Genomic DNA, 21,152 nt, shown 5'->3' with positions numbered 1-21,152 from the left:
TAAAAAAAAAAAAAGAAACAGTGCCATTACCATTATTTGGATTATCATCGTGACATTCAAAAGTATAGATTAATCTAATGAAAACTCAGGGAATTTCTTTTTTAGAGGAAAAACTAACTCTCAGTCTATCTGGAAAAATGCACTTACCTGTACAGAAAACCTTAAAGACTTCTAAAAAATAGTAGTAGAAGAGGATGTAATTTAATTGAGGCTTTCTGGAATGACCAGTTTGAAAGATAAATAATAAATATATTGACCTAATTTTGAAATGTTGTTTTAAAATTTTAATATAGGAGAAGATTCTGTCTTTTTTATTGATAAGTTTTTTAGACTAATACTTTTTCCAGCCTTCCTAGAACTAATTTGGTCTTGTTTTTTATAAAATCAAACTTATAAAGTTTGGTTTTGACCATCTTATCTAGAGATATTTATAGTACTAACAAGTAAAACCTATAACTAGAAACAGTACTTTTCAATGATTTCCAGTCTTAAAAGATGATATTTCTTATGCTTCATTGTTTATCAATAGTATTGGGAACTTGAAAGAAAGTGTGACTGAAAAAGGTAAATGAGTTACTATATGAAAGTTTTGTTTCTTCTTTTCTAACTTGAAGTTTGGGAGTAATCAATCTAAGCCAGAGTTTACTGTGGACCTGAAAGGGGCAACAATTGAGTTGGCTTCGAAGGATAAGTCCAGCAAAAAGAATGTATATGAGGTAATTTATGTTTTCTAAGTACAGTGTACATCCTTGGCTATAAACTTGTCTTTTTTTAAAGAAGTTATTTGGAAAATGATAATCTTTATATTAATATTGCTTTCCTGTGTGAATGTTTCATTTTGAGCAATACTCCAATTTTCTAAGAATTCATGGTGTCAGAATCTTGGGACTTAGTTACATAAATTGTTGATTCATTCTTTATTGAGACCTCTTTTGTGGCAGACTCATCCCATCACCAACATAAACAACAAAAACCTAACAGTAACAAAAGGAATGTTCCAGTATGGTTGACCAGGACTCAGATACCTATTATTTGATGCTGTTCTATAAAGAGACAATTCAAGAGAATAATCTGAATATTGACCCCCTATCCACTTCAGGAGAAATGGTAGCAGAAAGGTAGCATCCAGTGAGAAATGTGGAGTTCAGCATCTACAAATTTCCTCTTTAGACATTCTAGGGAAGAACATAGAACTGAATTATTAATGAGGCATTGATTCTTATTTCTTCAGTTTCTTACTAAATATAGTAACTCATTTTAGATCTGAATTATCATTCAATTTAGTAGCCTTTCTACATGAGTTATTTGATATTTTACTGTATTCTGTTGTATGTAATAGGAATTTATTAAGACATAACTACAAAAACTTGATCCATTTGTTAAAAGAAAAGAATAAATATTTAGGCTTTCTAAATCCCTATTTTCAACACATTAGTATGTCATAGACATACTTTCTTTACATGACTTTATTTCTCATTCTTAAAACAAAGATATTCTGATATTATTTGTATCTTAATGTTATGTTCCTAAATAAATATCTTGGTATAAATGCAAAGGAAGATTGAATCCTTAATTCTCTGACTTGCATCATTACCCCAAGTATTATAGAATAAACAGTGTCAGCGTATTGGCAAACATAGTTGTAAAAACTATAAAATAACATAGCAGGGCATAAATTCCTACCAAAAAAACCACCTTTATATGTATGAGAGTACCTTAGTCTTTAAAAATAAATTAATATAGTTCTTCTAACCTTTTAAAACTCCCGGTTCTTATCTCTTAATCTTCTTAGATAACATCAATTAGTCAACAGATATTAAACACCTATTGTGCTAGAGAAACACTGGGGAAAGAAAGGCGAAAATGGATATAGCCTTAACTGGTGGTTACATAAAAGCATGAGTTATTTTTAAAATCTATTTTACATATTTTAAAAATACTAATTTAATTGTACATGCCTTCTCTCTTAAGCTGAAAACACGTCAAGGAACTGAACTGTTAATTCAGTGTGACAATGACACTCTTATGAATGATTGGATTAAAGTTCTTAATTGTACCATCAGTAATCAGGTATGTGTTTCATTTATGCAAATTATAACTTCAAAATTCATCTAATCTCCTCTCCAGCATCCTTAGCCACTCTTAAGTCCTCAGTGCATGTGTTCTATATGTGCTGTACCTGGACAGTGTCTTATAGTGCAACTGTTTGGCTAAAGAAAGGTGTGAGGACATTTGCCATTTAGTTCAGGAGTTCCCAAAGACCATTGAATGCATTATCATTCTCATCAGTATGCTAAATATATTTACATGATCACTCATAACCAAAAAAGTAGTTGGCTATAGTGTCGAAGTAATATGCAGAGGGGATCGTGGATAGATGGTGGTGTACTATGATCCCCTACAATCACTCACTTCATCAGAACTTAGAAAAGTACACTCTACCAGGCCATAGAGAGAATCATCATCATTCAGCCCAGGAATCCACGGAGGGGAACCTGGGAGTCCTGTGGAGATCCTGCTGCAGCAAATTGAAAGCTATGTGGAGAGGCTGAAGCATAGGCAGCTGCCCCTGGAGCTCTTTTTCTGAGTGAGCTCTAAGATGGCCAGGCCCAGCAAGCTTGTGCCATCCCTAAGTTTTGTGGCTACAGAAAAGTGAATTTGGAGTGCTCTAGGCAGATCCGTTATGGCACTCTCTGCTTTGTCCAAGCTAGGTCCAAGCTTTTCCCAAACCCTTGCCTACTTTAAAACACAGAGAGAGAGAGAGAGAGAGAGAGAGAGAGATTAGTAAAATTGAAAGCACTGAGATCATTGAATTGATAAACAAAACTAGGGGCTGGGTTTTTTTAAAAATTGAATTATACTAATAAAATAGTTAAACAATTAACTGGCTTTTGAAAACAGAGGGAGAATAAAACCAGATTTCTTATCAAAAATGAAAAAGAATATACAAAAATTGAAGAGGAAATGAAGGAAATTATCAAATTGTTTTGCCCGATTATAGGCTAACAAAATTGACAACTTAAGGGAAATAGATAAATAGTTACAGAAATATTTAATACAAGAAGAGAGACTGTTTAAATAAATAGTATTGGGGGAAAAAAAAGCTAGAACAAGCCATTAATGAGCTTCCAAAGGAATTTATAAGTGAATTCCATCAAACATTCAAAGAACTACCAAGTCTAAGGTTTGAACTATTTGCAGTGATTAAAAAAAGATAGTGCCCTTCCAATCTTTTTCCATGATGAAAATGTGTAGTCTTGAATATTATGCCTTATAAAATGTTATGTCTTGAAAACTATGATACTGTGACACTCAGCACCTCCTGAAAGGGGCCACTGGTTCCAAGAGGAAGAGGTGGAGAGAGTTCTAGTCCGCTTCTGCTAGTAACTTGCACTTTGACCTTGGGCAAATAAAGTTGTATTTTTTTTACCCTGTGAGCCTCCATTTTCTCATGTGGAAAATGAGAGGAATTAACTAGATAATTTGTAGGTCCCTTCCAGCTAACATTGTGTGACATCCTCCCCATTTGTGGGATACTATTGTTGAGTGTTACATACGGCCCTATAGAAATAAGTCAGTGCAAACCTGTCCACATCCATCCTGCTGCTAGTAGACATACATCTATCCGTATATACAAAAGGATAGCACTAAACGTTATCTAAAATAGGAAAAACAATTTTTAAAGATCCATGTGTGTTTTTTACTAATGGTTTACAGAAAAACCAATTGTTCGTCCTTTAGAGTTACAAAATAATTTAGTTCTAAATTTAATCAACATGTATATGGGAAATTTCTAATCAATAGGCCATTGAATGTGATGAAGCAGTTGAAGAAGAGGTACCAGATTCCCCAGGAGTGGAAAAACATGACAAAGAAAAGGATCATAAGGATTCTAAGAAACTACGTTGTAAGCTCATTTATCTTCATTTGTGCTTTTAAACTCATCACATAAGTTTGTGTTCCTAACTACTAAAAAAACTTAGTTTTAAAATCAAATGTATATTGCTGTATGAGGCAGTTGGGTGGCACCACAGTGTGTAGAGTTCTCAGCCTAGAGTCAGAAAGACTCATCTTCCTGAGTTCAAATCTGGCCTTAGATACTTAATAGCTATGTGGCCCTGGGCAAGTCATTTCACCCTGTTTGACTCAGTTCCTCATCTATAAAATGAGCTGGTCTCTGCAAAGAAAACCCCAGATGGAGTCACTAGGAGTCAAACACAACTGATATGACCAAATTTAATAATGCACTATGTTTTCTTTTCCAACTTTATGAAAAATATGCTGCATATTTTCTCTCTAGTTGTATAAAAAGCTGTAAAGCAAATTATCATAATACATTAGCCCTCTTTTTTCCTTAATTTTCCATAATTTTTTTCTAAAACAAATGCTTCATTTGAATCATCTTAACCTTTTTTGTTGTTGTTATTGACTTGTCTTCAAATTAAATAATTTTTTTTCTTTTCTTTTATGCCAAGACTTTACCATGATATTATAACTTTGAGTCAGTCTTCAGCCATCTGTAACCAGAGAACCTAATTGGAAGTAGTCCATAGAATGGAGATCTAGGACATCATTTTGCAATTGTGATTTGATACTCTAGAAGGAAGTATTGAGATGCTTTTATATTTTGATATCTTTTAGGTGACCAAACTTTAATCATTTAAAAATACTTTAGAATAATGTTTGGGATTCAGTATAATTTTAGCAACACTCATTTATTCCCACTTAGTAGTCACAATGGGCCTGGGTTCTTATAGGATCCAGAAAACCAAATATGGGAGGTACCTTTGCTATGACCAGTTACTTTAGCATAGCATCTGTTAGGACCTTCCTCCACTGTTTTTTCAGAATCCAAAGATCACAGATAGAATAAAGGTTATTTAAGACCATTGGCACTGACTATGAAATATTGACTTCTGGCCTTGCTCATTTTGAATTTGACCTGCCTCCTTTAACCTAAGTTTTTTTTTAAACTTTTCAAGTTCATTAAGTCATTAGAAAACGTAGTCTAGTGCATGTTCCATACACATTCTGCCTTGAATTTGTTACTTAAACTATGAATATCTAATAATGTACACAGAATGATTTGTTTTTATGATTTGCAAGTTGTTGCTAAGCTACAGGGATTAATCTTGATATTCTCTCAACTTTCCCAATTATGGCATACATAGTTATCTTCAGGAATTTTTCTTTTAAAGTTTTTTTTCCTTGGAACTGTCATAGAAATTCAGGTATGCAAGTAATATACGATGTGATTAAAAATCTCAATGATGAATGAAATGATTCTTAAAGTTTCCCAAGTTGTCCTATTCGCCATGAAGATACTTAGTTTAATTAAAACCCCAATAATTGTCTTAAGTGAAACAAGACTGCTAGTTTGGTGAGGATAAGAAAAGTAATTTTTGCCCTGACAGATGCTGACACAGAAACAAATAAAAAGTGCCATACGCAAAATAATGTTCACAAATACATTTACTTTGGGCTAATCCTGACAGTTGTTTGAATTTCAGGTTAGAAGATACTGTTTTCTAAGTACTAGCATCACACTAAATTGTGTTAGATTAAGTGAATTAATGTGGCTTATCAATTAGCTGTAAGGTTATCATTCATATTGCTAGGTGAATTGTCTAGTTTGTTGAGAAAAAAAGTTAATATTAAACACGGTTTGTTCCCTTTAAGCAATGAAAGTTTTGAGCATAGATTCTTCGGAGCAGAAGAAAACGAAAAAAAATCTGAAAAAGTTTCTTACTAGACGACCTACTTTGCAAGCTGTGCGTGAAAAAGGTTATATTAAAGGTATGTAGAAGAAAGGAGACGTCAGAGCTAGTATATCTGAAGTCAAAAAGAGGAGTCAGTCAGTGAAAATTTCTTTGTAATCATTTTTTGTGAACATCAGCCTTGTATATTTTAAAAAATATACAAGATAGTACAATAGTTGCTATAAAATAGTTACAAAATTGGTCCATGTTTGTATCCCATCTACACTCTTTTGTTTTCTTTTGTGCATTCTTTAAAAAAAAAGTTTTTTCAGTGCTCTTATTTTCATATCTGTCAGTACTCATTAAATACCCGACATGCTCTCCTTTCTTACCCCCAAGTAGAAACCCTCCCTTATAGCTGATGTATGGTGAAGCAGAACAAATCAGCACATTGACCACATAGGAGAATGCACGTCTCAGCCTCTCTGCCAAGAGGTGGGAGGAACAGCAACAGGAAAGGTCCTGACTGATACTAGCTCCACTGACAAACAGCTGGGCAAGGGATTTAAGAGGGTGCAGTGCACACATGCCTAGGACCCTCTAGAAGGTCTTAAATGAACTCCATCTTTGGTATTTGGTGACTGCACAGGGGAGTCAGAAGACAGGGAAGAGGGAGAAGCTCCCCAGGGGGCCATCCAGGGGACAGAGCTGACTCCCAGCTCTTGGAAGGGTACAGCAAGAGGAACTCCTTTAAATATTTAGCAAGAAAACAAGGTAGAGTCAAGGTCTATACCTGCCGTGCGTCACCATTTCTGCGTAAGCAGAAATGAAGGATGACTGCAGAAGGAAGGCCTAGTCTCACCTCCAGATCCCAGGGAGGACTGTAGAACAGCAGAAAAAAGGGACCAGAACCCAGCCATCCCATTCAGAATTGCAGCAGTGGCATCAGAACTGCAAAAGGGATGGACCAGGCAGAGCTCACCCCCACTTCATTCAGAAGGAGTGGGAGAGGGGGCCTCTGGGACAGAATCTCCATCCACAAACAGAGGCTGAAGAGACTGACTGAATACAGTGAAGAAATACCATGGTTTGAGAAGCCCAAGAGGTGAATTCTGAACAACTCCATCTAAGAAGCCACAGAGCCTCAGGAAAAGAATGCCTTGGTCACAGAGGTACTGAGAGTGAATGAGAGAATGAAATGAATGAAAAAAATGGAGCCAGAAGTCTTGAAGATAAAGTGAAGGGAAAATTAGAAGAGCTTAAAATGGAAGACAAAATAGAAAGTAGTCGACTTCCTGGTAAAATGGAATGGAGAGTTAGGGACTAAGCGATGCACTGAGGCAAGATGCATGGGAGTAAAACCAAAAGCCTGAGACACTAGAGCACAGAAGATATCAGCTATTAAAAAAAAAAAAGCTGACCCAGGAATCAGGTCAAGGGAGCTAATTTAAGAATAATCAGCCTCCTTGAAAGTCACAACCAAACAAAAACCTAGACACAGTATTTTAAGAAGTCATGAAAGAAAACTGCCATCTGTTGGTACCTGAGGGCAAAGTGAAAACAGAAAGAATCCACCAGCCACCTCTTGAAAGAAACCTCAAATTGAAAGTACCCAGGAATGTCTAGCCAAGATGTCAAGGCTTCCAGGTCAAAAAAGGGGAAAAAAAAAAAAGCAAGCCGCCAAAAAGGAAAGACCATGTAGTTGTGCTCAGAATCACAGCCATCAGAAAATGTTGAAATGTGATATACCAAAAGGAGAGAGGTGGGTTTGCTCATAAGGCTCTTGAGGTCATGAATTCTGAGGTGTTTCAGTGTCATGTCCCTTGACATGATTATTATGATCATTATATAAATTAATTTGCTGATTCTGCTAATTTCATTCTGCATCGATGTATACAAGTCTTTCCATAGCTCTTGAATTTGTCGTTCATTTTTTTGTGGTACAATAATTCATTATATTTATGTGCCACAATTTGTTCAGCCATTCCCTAATTTATAGGCACCTATTTTGTTTCTAGTTTTTCAGAAGCTACAACAAAAAGTGCTAGTCTGAATATTCTCGTGTGTGTGTGTGTGTGTGTGTGTGTGTGTGTGTGTGTCTCTTACTCTCCATCTTTGACTTCTTGAGGTATATACCTAATAGTAGTGTCATTGGTTAATGATCATAGTGACTAGCATTTATATAGCACTTTAAGGTTTGTAAAATACTTTGCATATGTCATTTCATTTGATCATAGTACATATACTGTTTAGTGACTTAGGGTATTTCCAAATGTCACAATTCATTTTATTCTTGGTTTATCAAATTTATGTTTTCACTGTTGTGATTAGCAGCTGCTGTGAGTCATTAAAACTACCTTTTTTGTCTGTCATGTAAAAATGGGTTTTCAGTTGAAATGGTGAATCAGTAATAAATATTGAACTAAGGTATTAGCACACAATAAATGAGGCATCTAGGTCTAATATAATAGGTCTTTTTAAAAAATTATTTTTAATTTATGGAATAAAACAAGCATTTCTATAACATGGAACAATAAAAAAGATGATTGCATATACAACTGTAAATCTTCTATGTACAACTTGCTCTTCCTTTCAAATATGCAACAAAATTATCATGTAAATTTCTTTCTTTTTCCCCTTCCATCCCCACCAACTCTGACCCTGGCCTAGAGATGACTACCATTAGACACAAATAGGGTGTCTGTGTGTGTGTGTGTAAAATTATTCTATACATATTTCTATTTATTAGTTCTTTCTTTGGATGCAGATAGCGTCTTTCTTCATGTGTCCTTTATAATTAATTTGGGTATTTATAATACTCAAAAAACTTATTCACCCAAAGTCGTTCTTAAAGCAGTTTTGTTGTTACTGTATACAATGTTCTCTTGATTCTGCTCATTTTACTCTTCATTTTTTTTGTGCAAGTCTTTCTGTGTTTTTCTAAAATTGAGCTTATCATTTCTTACAGCACAATAGTATTCCAGCACAATAGTATTCCAGCCCAATCATATACCACGACTTGTTCAGCCATGCCCCAATTGATGGGTATCCCTGCAATTTCCAGTTCTTTGTCACCCCAAAGAGAGCTACTGTAAACATTTTAGAACATATAGGTTCTTTTCCTTTTTCTCTAATTGTCTTCAGAAATAGGCCAAGTATTGCTGGGCAGTTTAATAATAACTTTTTTGGGCATAATTCTGTATTGCTCTCCAAAATGGTTGCATCAGTTCATAATTCTACCAATACTGAATTAGTGTCCCAATTTTTCCACATCCCCTTCAATATATGTCACTTTCCCCTTCTGTCATTTTAGCCAATCTGGTAGATGTAAAATGATATCTAAAGGTTGTTTTAATTTGCATTTCTCTAATCAATAATGGTTTGGAGCATTTTTTCATGTGACTGTAAATTGTTTTGATTTCTTCTCTGCAAAATTGCCTTTTCGTATCATTTGACCATTTATCAATTGGGGAATGACTCATATTTTTATAGATTTCACAAAGTTCTTTATATATTTTAGATATGAGGCCTTCATCTGATAAACTGCCTATAAATTTTTTCCCTCAATTTTCTGCTTTCCTTCTGATCTTGGCTACATTTGTTTTATTTGTACAAAACCTTTTAAATTTAATGTAAATGATGGGTCTGTTTTTGAAATGAAGTAAATGAAAATTTTTAGTTCTGAGGTATTTACTTGTTTGGAAAGCACTTGGACAAAAGGTTCACTAGGAAATAAGAGCCCACATTTATAAAATATTTTAAGGTTTATAAATGCTTTCCTCACAGCACCCTAATGGTATGTGTGGTGCAGATATATTATATCATTTAACAAGTAAGGAAAATGAGACCTTAACTAACTTGCCTAGCATTCCCCATGCAGTAAATTTTTAAGCTAGGACATATATCCAAATCTCTGATTCAAAGTCCAGTGTTGTTTCCCCACTATACTATTAAGAGTGACTAGGATTTTGATGTTGGTGAATGAAAATCAGATCTTCCCCCTTTAAGGATAAATTGTGTTATTGAAAGTTTGCCTTTAATTTTTGATTTTTATAGATTTTGACCTTATTAGTAAATTTACATTATCTCATTTAGCAGGTGTTACCTCATTTAGCTAAATAACATTTATTCTTAATTCAGTAAGAGGTCATCGAAACACTGGCACACATACTTTGATGCCAATACCTGCCAACACACTGTATTTCGTGTAGTTGTGATTTTGGATTTTGAGGATATAGATTTCCTAAGCAGACTTGATGCATGTTTGAAAACAACTCATATAATTAATGATGTCATTTTTTCACTGTACCATTTTTTAAAAAACACCTAATAACAATAAAAATGAAACTGGTTTAACTCCAGTAAAACTAACACTAGCTGTGAAAATGATACTTGTTTTATTCAGTTGAGTGTAGTCCTATCTCATCAGGAGATAAGAGAATTGGGTATGGCATTTTTGAATTGTGTTTGTGGCCATGGGACTAAATCATAAAGTTATGTGCAGCACCAAAAGAGGAGAGGGAATAAGAGCCCAGTAATTCCTCTGCAGCTCACCTGAGAAATTCGCCCTTGTAAATTAGATTTCACTATAGACAAAAGAGCTGTGCATCAAAAGTGCTCGGTAAATACATGTTTGCTGAACCAAATTGCTTTTAATACTTGAGGCAGACCCACAGAATTTGACTTTAACAATGGTTTCCATGATGTCTGGTCTCCCTAGTCCTCTCGCTGTCTCTGTCTTTTTATGTGTATAAGGATCTGATTTTACTTCTTAGAATTTTATAACTTAAAAGTACAATCCTTCACTGTGAGAAATATAAATGAATAGATATTATTGGCTATAAAATGTATGTGTGGATATATTAATTTTTATGTAGCTATGTTAATAAGGTCTTTACTCCATTGGTAGGATCTTTCTATAGGACAAGTTATTCCCCCTTCCCTATGGAAATTTATTGAGCATTTCACTCTAAGAATCCTAAGGAGATGGGGAAAAACATAAGCACATCAATAAGTCCTTTAGAGAACAATTCAAAACCACCTGGCACTTGCCAGATGATTGACATATATTCCAGAAGTCCTTTCCTTAATTGCTTTCACTCCCCCAAAAGGGTCTCTCTCTTTTCTTAGTAATAACCTCATAAATAAAGTATCTATCTGGGCCCAAACACCGTAGACGAGACCTTCAAAATCCCTTTTGTTAGCCAAGCTTTAATAATCCAGGGAGCATTCTACTCTCATATTTTCAACCCTATCCACCAATTTCTGTGCTCAAAAGATCCCCAAGTGTAGCTCTTGAAACAGAGATACAGCACATAACTCCTTGCTCCCTGCCCATCACTAACCTGGGAACCAGGTGGAGGAGAGAGCATCTCTAACATGTGTGGGAAAGCTGAGAAGGCATCTTTGGAACAGCCATAGCATAGTATCGCCCCAATCAGGATGCAGATTTGGAGGCACAGACTAGCCCCCTCTTACCTCGGGCGCACTGTTTAAAGCGCGCGCGCGTGCGCACGCGCACACACACACACACACACACACACCCCTTTGATAAATATCCTTTTGACGTGTAGGTTTTCTTTTTCTCTGTTCTTTCCTTTCACAAAAAGTGCTGCTATAAATACTTTCGTGTGTTTGAACAGTTGTAATCATTAGGAAGTACTTCTTTCTGTGGTGTGAAAATCTGCCTCCCTATAATTTCTACTTATTAGTCTGAGGCCTCTCCAATAAAATAGTGCAGGACACACACACACACACACACACACACACACACACACTACACGTGCGTGCGCACGCATGTGAACATGTGTGCATGTATATAAATGATACTTGTGATGAATTCCCATTTAAAGTGAAGCTCGATGACACCTCTCATATCTTTTCTTCCCCAGGCCAAGTACACTCACTCACTTTGATCCTCGTAAGATATAGCTTCCTGAACTATCACTGTCCTAGTTGCCCTTCTCTGAATAGCCTTGAACTCCTGGTTCTGTGAGTCAGGGAATATTATTAGAAAAATAACTGTAGGGTACGGCTGGTTGTTTATTGCCAGAAAATGGAAGCAGTATCAGGTGAAAAGCTCAGAGGGGAAAAGGGGAGAATTTAGCAGAAAATTGGCAGCTTTCTGAGGGTATGGAAGAAGCTGAGGGGAGTAGGGCCTGGGAGGCAGAGCAGTCTACAGTAGATAGAGGTAAGTACACCAGGGAGGAAAGGCTTTCTGTAAGGAAAGTGATGGTCCTGTCAGAGATTAAAGTAGTAGAATGTTGGGAAGTTCAGAGGTAAACAAAAGTTTATAAGTATTGTTAAGAATGGTGGTGCCCTAAATTTATATTTGTTTTGTTTATATTTGTGTTTCAGTTTTTAATAAGCAAAATATCTTTTTCTTTATAGAATTACAGTATTCCATCGCAAGGCATTATTCTGCATTGTTGACATGAGATCCAAACTCTTCCTCCATAGCACAGATCGTTTTCTTCCCCAAACTGTTCACATTTCATCTGAAGGCTGTTTCTTCATACACAGGCACTAGCACTATATGTTAAAGCAGAGTTCTTTTCCTACTTATATTAGAGATGGAAACATTCAGTTGTGACAGCAGCAATATCTTCGTATCTTTTTATAAGTAATACAAATTTATTCTTTTACACAAAAATCGCTTTTCCTACCCCTTTCATCATTAACTGCTCCTTATAAAGAGGGCCATAGAGAGACAATCTTCCTTAGATGGGAATATGACTTCTGAGCAAAGGTAACTGAAGTTCTTTATTTACTTTATTTTCCCTCATACAAGTTTTGTCAGAAACCTATCAACCTCTTCCCATCTGACCTGGCCTTCGTTTTATATTTCCAACAGTGTCACCTTTGTTTCTCTGCCCTTTTTATCCTCACCCAAATGTTCTCCACCATTTATCCCTTCTCAGGATTCTTATGGATTGACACACAGATGTCTGTCATCTTGACCTCCAGTGCTAGTTTGCTACCTTTGTTGCCCAGAAGCTGTTTTCTGTGACTGAATGAATGAACAATTGTTAAGTACTTACTATGTGTTAGGTGTTGGGAATATAAATACAATAATAAGATAGTCCACCTTTAACGAGCTTCTGTTCTAATAGGGGCAGAAAAGAGGAGTTGTGGCTGGGGGATGGGTGAGTAGAGCCTTTAGAGAGCTGATTGATGCACCCTTCCAGTAGCAGTGATAGCTGGAGTTGGCTCGATGCATCTCAGCTTGCTATCCACACTCAGCCTTATAATTACGGTATCAAAATGGCTGGTATTTGAGCTTTGCATCTCTTCACAACTTAATTTTTTCTTAAATGTAAATAGTATTTTGTTTTTTCCAATTACATGTAAAGACAATTTTCAGCATTCATTTTTTATAAGATTTTCAGTTCCAAATTTTTCTCCCTCTTCCCCCCCCCATGGCAAGCAGTCTGATGTGCATTATACATATAGTTATGTAAAACATATTTCCACGTTAGTCATGTTGTGAAAGAAACAGAACAAAAAGAAGAAACCATGAGCAAAACAGAAAGTGAAAATACTTGCTTTGATCTATATTCATACTTCATCAGTTCTTTCTCTGGGATGTGGACAGCATTTTCCATCGTGAATCTTTTGAAATTATCTTAGATCATGATGCTGCTGAGAAGAGCTAAGTCAAAATCATAGTTGATCATCACACAATATTGCTGTTACTGTGTACGATGTTTTCTAGTTCTGTTCGCTTCACTCAGCATCAGTTCATATAAGTCTTTGTAAGTTTTTCTGAAATGCTCCTGCTCACCATTTCTTATAGTACAATAGTATTCCATTGCATTTATATGTGCCACTTGTTCAGCCATTCCGGCATCCCCTCAATTTCCAATTCTTTGCCATCACAAAAAGAGTTGCTATAAATATTGTTGTACATGTGGGTCCTTTTCCCTTTTTAACTCTTAGAAGAAATTTTTGTTTTATTGATGAATGATTGTAATTAGAAAAGCCTTGAGAAGTTTTAAATGAAATAAATCAGTCTTTGAAAGCCTTATTATTTCCATAATTGTACTAATTTCATACACTTGATTTTGGGTCACATTGCCATTTTGTTACTGGAAGAACATTATTTTTGAAATTGCCCTTTTCTTTTGTGTTTCAGATCAGGTATTTGGTTCCAATCTTGCAAATCTGTGTCAGAAAGAGAACAGCACAGTGCCAAAGTTTGTAAAGTTATGCATCGAGCATGTTGAGGAACATGGTAGGGAAAATAAATACTTCTTAAAATAAGATAACCCTGGATTTGTTGCTTTGCAGATCATTCATCTTTGGGAATGTGTTGAGTGGGCATGGGGAGGGTGCCACCTTATATTTTATTCCAGTTGCAAAGAGAGTAGATTTAGGTTCCATGATGGCAATCATTTTGGCACTCAAAAGGATGAAACTTGACTGTGGATGGATGCATTTGTTTTAAACTAAGCATAGTACAGATAGATATTGAATAGTCAGTAAATAATTTATGGAATATGTAGTACCCTTTGAAATGGGTCTGAATTGGCAGTCACTTCAAATAAGGAAGGTGGAGATGAGGCTGACTGTGAAGGAGTGTGTTGACTGTGGCAGGTAAGTGTAGGTCATGTTACTGAGGGGAAAATGTTTTGGCATAGTTTAGCTTGTTTTGAAATTTGACATACCTCTATGTTGATTTTGTTTCTTTATATGTAAGTGTCTTGATTAGGCTTAGTAGTATTAGTAGTAGTACATTGAAGGTATCTCTTTTAATTGATTATACCAGTAGAACACCAGAAATAATGTGCACACGTCAGGTACTCAGTTCTTGCCACTTTAATTCTTGACAGTGTCTTACCAACCTTTGAACTCTTCTCGTTATAAGGATAGTAATACTAAGTTTTCCCCACACATCCTAATTGTGAAATGCTTAACAGTGGACTAAAATGTTCCTGGCAAATTTATACATATCATATTAGTTTTAAAATGCCTTAATTTGTTTGGTTTAATTGTATAAATCTGAAGAATGATCTCAGTCTAATCATAAAAGTTCTTCTGTCAAATAATTCAACTCTTCTCATATTTATTTGGTTTCCTGATTTAATTAAATTTGAAAGTCAAAACTTATCTTTTCTATGACACTATTTTCAAGGGACAGGAGGTAGGACATATACACACATATAATTTGTGTACATTTATGTTTTAAGGATAATCTCATAAATCTTATATAATAAGTTTATATATGTAGGTGTCAATTGTAATCAAGGTTTTTTTAGGAATTTATTTTGAATTTATTATTAGTGATAGCTACATTCTCAAATTTTCAAATGACCCTTTGTTTCCAATTCATTTTCTATATATCTTATTTACACATAGTTGTTGGCATGTCGTCTCCCCCAGTAGACTATAAGCTCTTTGAAGGCAAAAACAGTTTTTGCCTTTTTTTATATCCCAGATACTTTGTATTCATCCTGTAACACCGTGCCTGGCATGTAAGTGCCTAAGTGACTGAGCAGGAGTAATAAATGTTAAAATTACACTGTTTTATTAACATTAATTTAGATTATTTCTTATAAAGTTGCACATTTTGGTAGTTGTTAGTCAACAAGACACACTATTAACAGGTACATTTTTTTCCTTACAAACTAAAGCCAGTTTTTAAATGAAGAGTTGGCCAAAAAAAAATCCCATTATTTAAAGTATTTGCCTCTTAAGTTTTATTTAGGCTAATGTTAATGATTAATTTTCAAAATCAGGACAGTACAACCTGGAGAGACAAATGACCCTTTTAACATAAACCCTATGTAGAATTTCAAACACATTCTCCATCTGTCTCTTAGGTTTGGATATTGATGGGATATACAGAGTAAGTGGCAATCTTGCAGTGATACAGAAATTAAGATTTGCAGTTAATCATGGTAAGTACTGTTGTTGTACATTATGCATTGCAATGATATTTCCCATAATTGGAAATTACCATCTTTATCTTACTTCTTTAGTGTCTCCCTTCTAGCCAAGACAAATATTAATTTGGTAGAGTTGATTAAAATGATTTTTATTGAATTTGTAATTTTAAATTTTTTAATTGATAAATTTTGTTTTAATACATCATGCATATATACTCCCAGTAGCATCTGCAAACAGTTCAGTAAAATAGCATAGATGTGATTATGACTGATAGTCCTTGCAACTTTACACTTGAGTAGTTCTCTAGTTGCTAAAAAGAAAAGGATTTGTGCTTTATAAGCTAATACAGTAATTAATATCCAGTGGTTTTGAGCTGAGTTTTGTTGGCTTTTAAAGTTGTCTTCATTTGCATACTAGTGTATGTTTTAGTTTTAGTTCAGCTTTGTTCCTCTGTATCATGTCATACAAGTATGCTCAGATGTCTGAATCATTTGTTGTTCTCTGTGGTATATTGATAAACAATTTCTTCAGCCATTCCCATTATTGGACACACAGCTTGTTTCCAGCTTTTTAGAGGTTACAAACATTGTTTCTGTTAATATTTTCATATAAATAGGGCTCTTATTCTCAGTAACCTTGTTTATAAACCCAATAATGAGATCACCGAGTCAGAAGGTATGAACAATTTTGTAACTTCTTCAAATAAATTAATTCATATTCTTACTGTCTTTCAGATGAGAAATTGGATTTGAATGATAGTAAATGGGAAGATATTCATGTCATCACTGGAGCACTCAAAATGTTTTTTAGAGAATTACCAGAACCTCTCTTTACATTTAATCATTTTAATGACTTTGTTAATGCAATTAGTAAGTATAAAATGCATTAAGAAATTATAAAGAGCAGTAGTTACAAATTCTTTGCAGAAATTAATTTGTCATCTGTGCATCTTTCCCTTGTTTGAAACTTAAGCGTTTAGATTTTATAAAAGAATTTTCAAATTTCAGCAATTTCAAATATGACCACTAGGTGACACTGTATATTACTGAATGTCCACTCCTTCTCCCCCCCCCACCCCGACGGTTTTTATTTCCTTAAGAATTAACTGCAAAGTCTTCAGTTAGTTTCTGTCTTTTTCAGAACAAGAACCAAGACAGCGAGTTGGTGCTGTCAGAGATTTAATTAAACAGTTGCCAAAGCCAAATCAAGACACCATGCAGGTTCTTTTCAGACACCTCAAAAGGTAAGCAGCACCCCATTAAGAGGAGACAAATCTTAGAAAAATAAGGTGCTGTTGATGTCCCCTAAACTTAGGTTATGGAGTCTTTTGAATACATAACCACTGACTTGGAGAGTTAACTTTTACTTCTGATACTGGGAATACTCCCTGAAAAAAAAAGAGATAATCTTTTTTTCCCCTTAAGTTTAAAAAACAGCATGAAATGAACAAAATGTTATTTGCAAGATCCATACGTCTTAAAGTTAGGCCCAATTCAGGAAAGGATTCTCTAATTTAAAAAAAAAAGGGACTGAAATGCTATACTTTAAAAAATTTCTTTGAGAGTGTTTATAGCTATACATTCAAGTTGGGCTTACCCAAAATAGTCACAGATGAAACTGGGCTGAATGGCTACCTTGAGTAAATACATAGTATTTGTGCTTGGCTCAGTAACTTTCTCCTCAGTGAAAGAAATCAAAATTATTAGTTGGTTTTACAAATGAAAACTGCTGTCACCGCAATGCATTTGGAAGAAAATTTTCCTCCATTTCCTGTTTTTTTCTTTTCTTTTTAACATACTGCTGGTTCTGAAAAAAAAATTTTTTTTTTCCTCAGAGTTGTAGAAAATGGAGAAAAAAACCGAATGACCTATCAGAGTGTTGCAATTGTTTTTGGTCCCACTCTGTTAAAGCCAGAGAAAGAGACTGGTAACATAGCAGTTCATACTGTATACCAAAATCAGATCGTGGAATTAATTCTTCTGGAACTGAACTCCATCTTTGGGCGCTGAGGCTTATTGGAGATGGGACCAGGGAGAAATGGGAGTCAGAATCCATCATATTACAGATCTTTATACATGATGTATTATGTTTGTGGACCAAGGCAACAGCTCAGTGATTTTGCACTTTCTTTGGAGGGTGGGGGAAAGAAGGACGGCTGGGAGGAGGGTCGGGGGGTGTGTAGACCCTCATGTTTGTTGCTGTTATTGCAAGTTGACATTTTTAATTATTTGATTTTATTTCATTGAATATTTTGGAGTTTTATACTCCAAACATTTGTCAAAATTTAAATTTGCAATTATAGCATAGGCATATACACTGGATTTCTTGGAGAAAAAATGAAGATTAAGGTTGATCCCAGACTGAGTGGTCTGGATTTGTTTTTCCTCATTTCTAGGCTCATCACTTGATAGGATAATACCCACTATTGGTTACTTTGAGAACTCTTTCAGGGCATTTTGAGCAAAACACAATGAATCAGTTTTTGAAACCTATGTATTCCCTTTCCAGGATTTCTGCATGCAGTGGCCAGCTGTCAGTCTTATGCCAGTGCTCACAGTGGCCAGTGTAGTTTACAATTTCCCAGATATAATCCTTTGATTAAGGCTTGCTGTCTTTTACTCTGCTGCACAGCATCCAGACTGGATGTCTTAGCTGCTTGATAGAGCAGCACGCTAATAGTACTTCAGACACTGAACTCATAAGGATATCCATCAAAGGATATTTTCTGTGACATACTGGAGTTTTTCTCTAACATAAGTCAGTTGTTCAAGGTATTTCTTGGCCTACCTTGTTCGATATTCTGAATTACAGCTAATGATTCTAATTAAATGCTGACTTTGTCTACTGCCATACTGAGTTCTTGATATGACCCTGTGGTAGTGAACTTATTTGATTGTAAATATAGGCTAAAGACCTAATGACCTTCAGCATATGTATATAATTGTGTTGTATAGTCTCAAAGTACATTCTAGTCATACATTTCTAATCATGGTTATATTAGCTATAGGTAATCCTTCCAGTGAATATTAGGTTTCCTCCAAGAAACAGGCTATTATTTGGGAAAGCTAACTGTGTGCACTTTTAGATTATAATTACATTTGCAGGCAAATCACTATAATGCAAATGGTACTGGAAAAATACTGAATAGGCTTGCTAAATGGTTAATGCACTACATGAGGAGCCTTTTAGGTTATTTAATATGTACAGAATACGTTGGGAAAATGTATTACAGAATTCTAACTCTACAGTATAGTAGTGGAAGCCCATGTGTAAATTGGCTGGTTGTTGAATGGAAAATGAGATTGCTAACTTGGAGAATTTCTTTTTACATTACTAATGTAGATTGACTTGTATAATAAAACAGGTTTTGGAAGATTTTGTGACAGGGAGCATGGTCTGCTGAAGATTTTTTTTAAAAATGTATTTTTCTAGACTAACTGCTATATATATGAGATGTCTAATCTGAATAAAGAAAACTATAAGATACTTAGAGATTTTTTTCCCATCACAGATTTGCATGAACTTTATTTGTTGAACTTGCAAGCATGCTTTATACCTCAATTTTCTGTTTTTATATCAGTTGAAACTGGTATTTCCTGTGGTAAATATCACTGTTTCCCCCATCTCATACCTTATCCATTTTTAATGTCCTTATATTTTAAACTGGTCTGATTTATAAGCAGATACGTTGTATTAATTTGCAGGATGGTTTCTGTGGGGGGAAGATAATTTTTGGTGTAATCTTTCTAAAAACCTTCCACTAGAGTTAAATGGTAAAAAATAATGTGTTTGCCATTATGAACTTGTGGAATTGGTTACATAAGCCAAATTATTTCCTGGCTAACAGATAACTGATTCTTCAAAGGAAGAGGGAAGAAGACAAATCACAGCCTTGCTATTTGCAAAAATTGTATTTAATGACGCAACTGTGCTTTAGGACTCCACAGCAGTTTCAGAATAGGAAAACAATGTGAGACTTAAAAGCATTTTTTTTTCTTTCTATAGCCATAGAAATACTATAGAGAGATCAAAAGGTACAATTGTCCTGTGATTCTTGTTTGTGTATGTATGTTTTGTCTTGGTGTTCATTGTTCCACAGCTAATATCTTTTTTATTGTAATATTGTATGTACAATGAATGTCTTCTCTGTTTAATCCTTTGTGAATTAAAAATTACCAGTGTCACTTTCAGTGGTAAACCACCAAACTAGTAATATGTATTCTGACCAAGAGGCTTTCACTTAATTGTAGAAAACATACTAAAGCTAAAATCTGTCATCAGTAGAATTTCAATTTATAATCTCTTTCTTAAAATGTCAACAGAAATCTAAATTTGGTCTCACATTTTTTAAAGGCACAAAAAAAAAGCAGACTGGAAAAGTAAGATGGTTTTAAATGTATCACCAGGGAAGAAAAATGTCTTTCTTCTAAAATATTACATATATCAAAGGGATTTAACTATTTTTATCTGATAGTATTAATCATTTGGTGGCATAATACCTCAGAATTACACAAGTCCTCAGATAATAATTCTTAGGAAAAAAGCAAAACTGGAACATTTTCAAGATAATCAGGTAATCTGTATTTAAATCTGCATAGACATAGCTAAGCACAAGAGTTGTAAGGTACATGCCTGGGGACATTTTTTTGTTTCTTAAAATAAGTTCTTCTGAAATTGCAATTGAAATTTTGAAAATTTAGTTAGTAATTAGCTTTTAAAGTAAGCATTTTCTTGCCAATAATGACTGTTTCTGCAGATTCCTGCAGGCTTTAGTTTGAGGTAGCTGTGTGTGTGGTTTTTTTTTTTAAGAGTCCCACTTGCTTCAAAAATATAGCTTCAGATTGTCCAGATTCAAGTACTAGTTTCTATGGAGAACTGGAACAGAGAAGAAAATTAATTTTATGAGTACAATAGTCCCCTGAACTTTAGTCCCCAGTTCCACCATAATAAAATCTGCTTTTATAAAAACTCTTTAACCACCAAGAGTAGTTTTTGATAGAGTTAGCTTGTATATAAATTTGCCTATATATTAGTTTAGGGGGGATGGGGAGTCTTTTTTTCCCCCTTTCTACATTTATTCTATCCTAATGTAATTAATTCAGTTCTTTTACATGAAACTTTAGTTGGGAATCAAAAAGAAACTACCACCCCCAAACCTAGCAGCAGCCTATTGGAACAAGCCGTAAACTCCAGCCAAGCAGAGTCAGACACAGGGCTCTGGAGAAAGGGGGAGGTGCAGAATGCCTAATGAGGCATTGTGTGACTAGCAAAGCCTTAGGAGTTCTCCTGAAGAATCTCAATTAGCCTTCACAACTGCAGTTTTGTGGGCCAGCCATGGCTGCAGCTATATTTGGCCAGATAGAGCCATTACAAATTAGCTGCGTGTGAATATGAAGTTTTAAATGAACTCGTTCACTAAGTGGGGGAACCCCCCCCCCCAGCATTTTCCTGGTGCTCTCATCAACAAAGTACTTGTAGAACAAGATCACTGTTCAGTAAATCACTGCAACAATCATTTAGGGTAAGTCAGGCCCCTCCTTCGCCCTCTTCCTTCCCCGTTCTTTA

The 21,152-nt window shown here is 35.0% G+C and overlaps 1 protein-coding gene across 13 annotated transcripts in view; it reads left to right on the top strand.

The window, feature by feature from the left end:
• Positions 1-21,152, top strand: part of ARHGAP12 (Rho GTPase activating protein 12) — a 145,609-nt gene that overhangs the window by 107,238 nt on the left and 17,219 nt on the right. For 11 of the 13 annotated variants that reach the window (XM_020990473.2, XM_078152157.1, XM_020990480.2 and 8 more), the window contains 9 exons: positions 615-716; positions 1,972-2,070; positions 3,805-3,907; positions 5,680-5,796; positions 13,834-13,932; positions 15,521-15,598; positions 16,322-16,456; positions 16,728-16,830; positions 17,422-19,095. In XM_020990473.2, coding sequence (XP_020846132.1) covers positions 615-716; positions 1,972-2,070; positions 3,805-3,907; positions 5,680-5,796; positions 13,834-13,932; positions 15,521-15,598; positions 16,322-16,456; positions 16,728-16,830; positions 17,422-17,596 — 1,011 coding nt within the window. In that variant the 3' untranslated portion in view covers positions 17,597-19,095. Of the gene's footprint in view, positions 1-614; positions 717-1,971; positions 2,071-3,804; positions 3,908-5,679; positions 5,797-13,833; positions 13,933-15,520; positions 15,599-16,321; positions 16,457-16,727; positions 16,831-17,421; positions 19,096-21,152 lie in introns of those variants that run through there. The other 2 variants (XM_078152151.1, XM_020990474.2) reach the window with 2 other exon arrangements.

The sequence above is a fragment of the Phascolarctos cinereus genome, unplaced genomic scaffold (genome assembly GCF_003287225.1).
Source record: "Phascolarctos cinereus isolate Bilbo 61053 unplaced genomic scaffold, phaCin_HiC Scaffold_1;HRSCAF=81, whole genome shotgun sequence".
Lineage (NCBI taxonomy): Eukaryota > Metazoa > Chordata > Mammalia > Diprotodontia > Phascolarctidae > Phascolarctos > Phascolarctos cinereus.
This window is presented reverse-complemented; position numbering and strand designations above follow the sequence as displayed.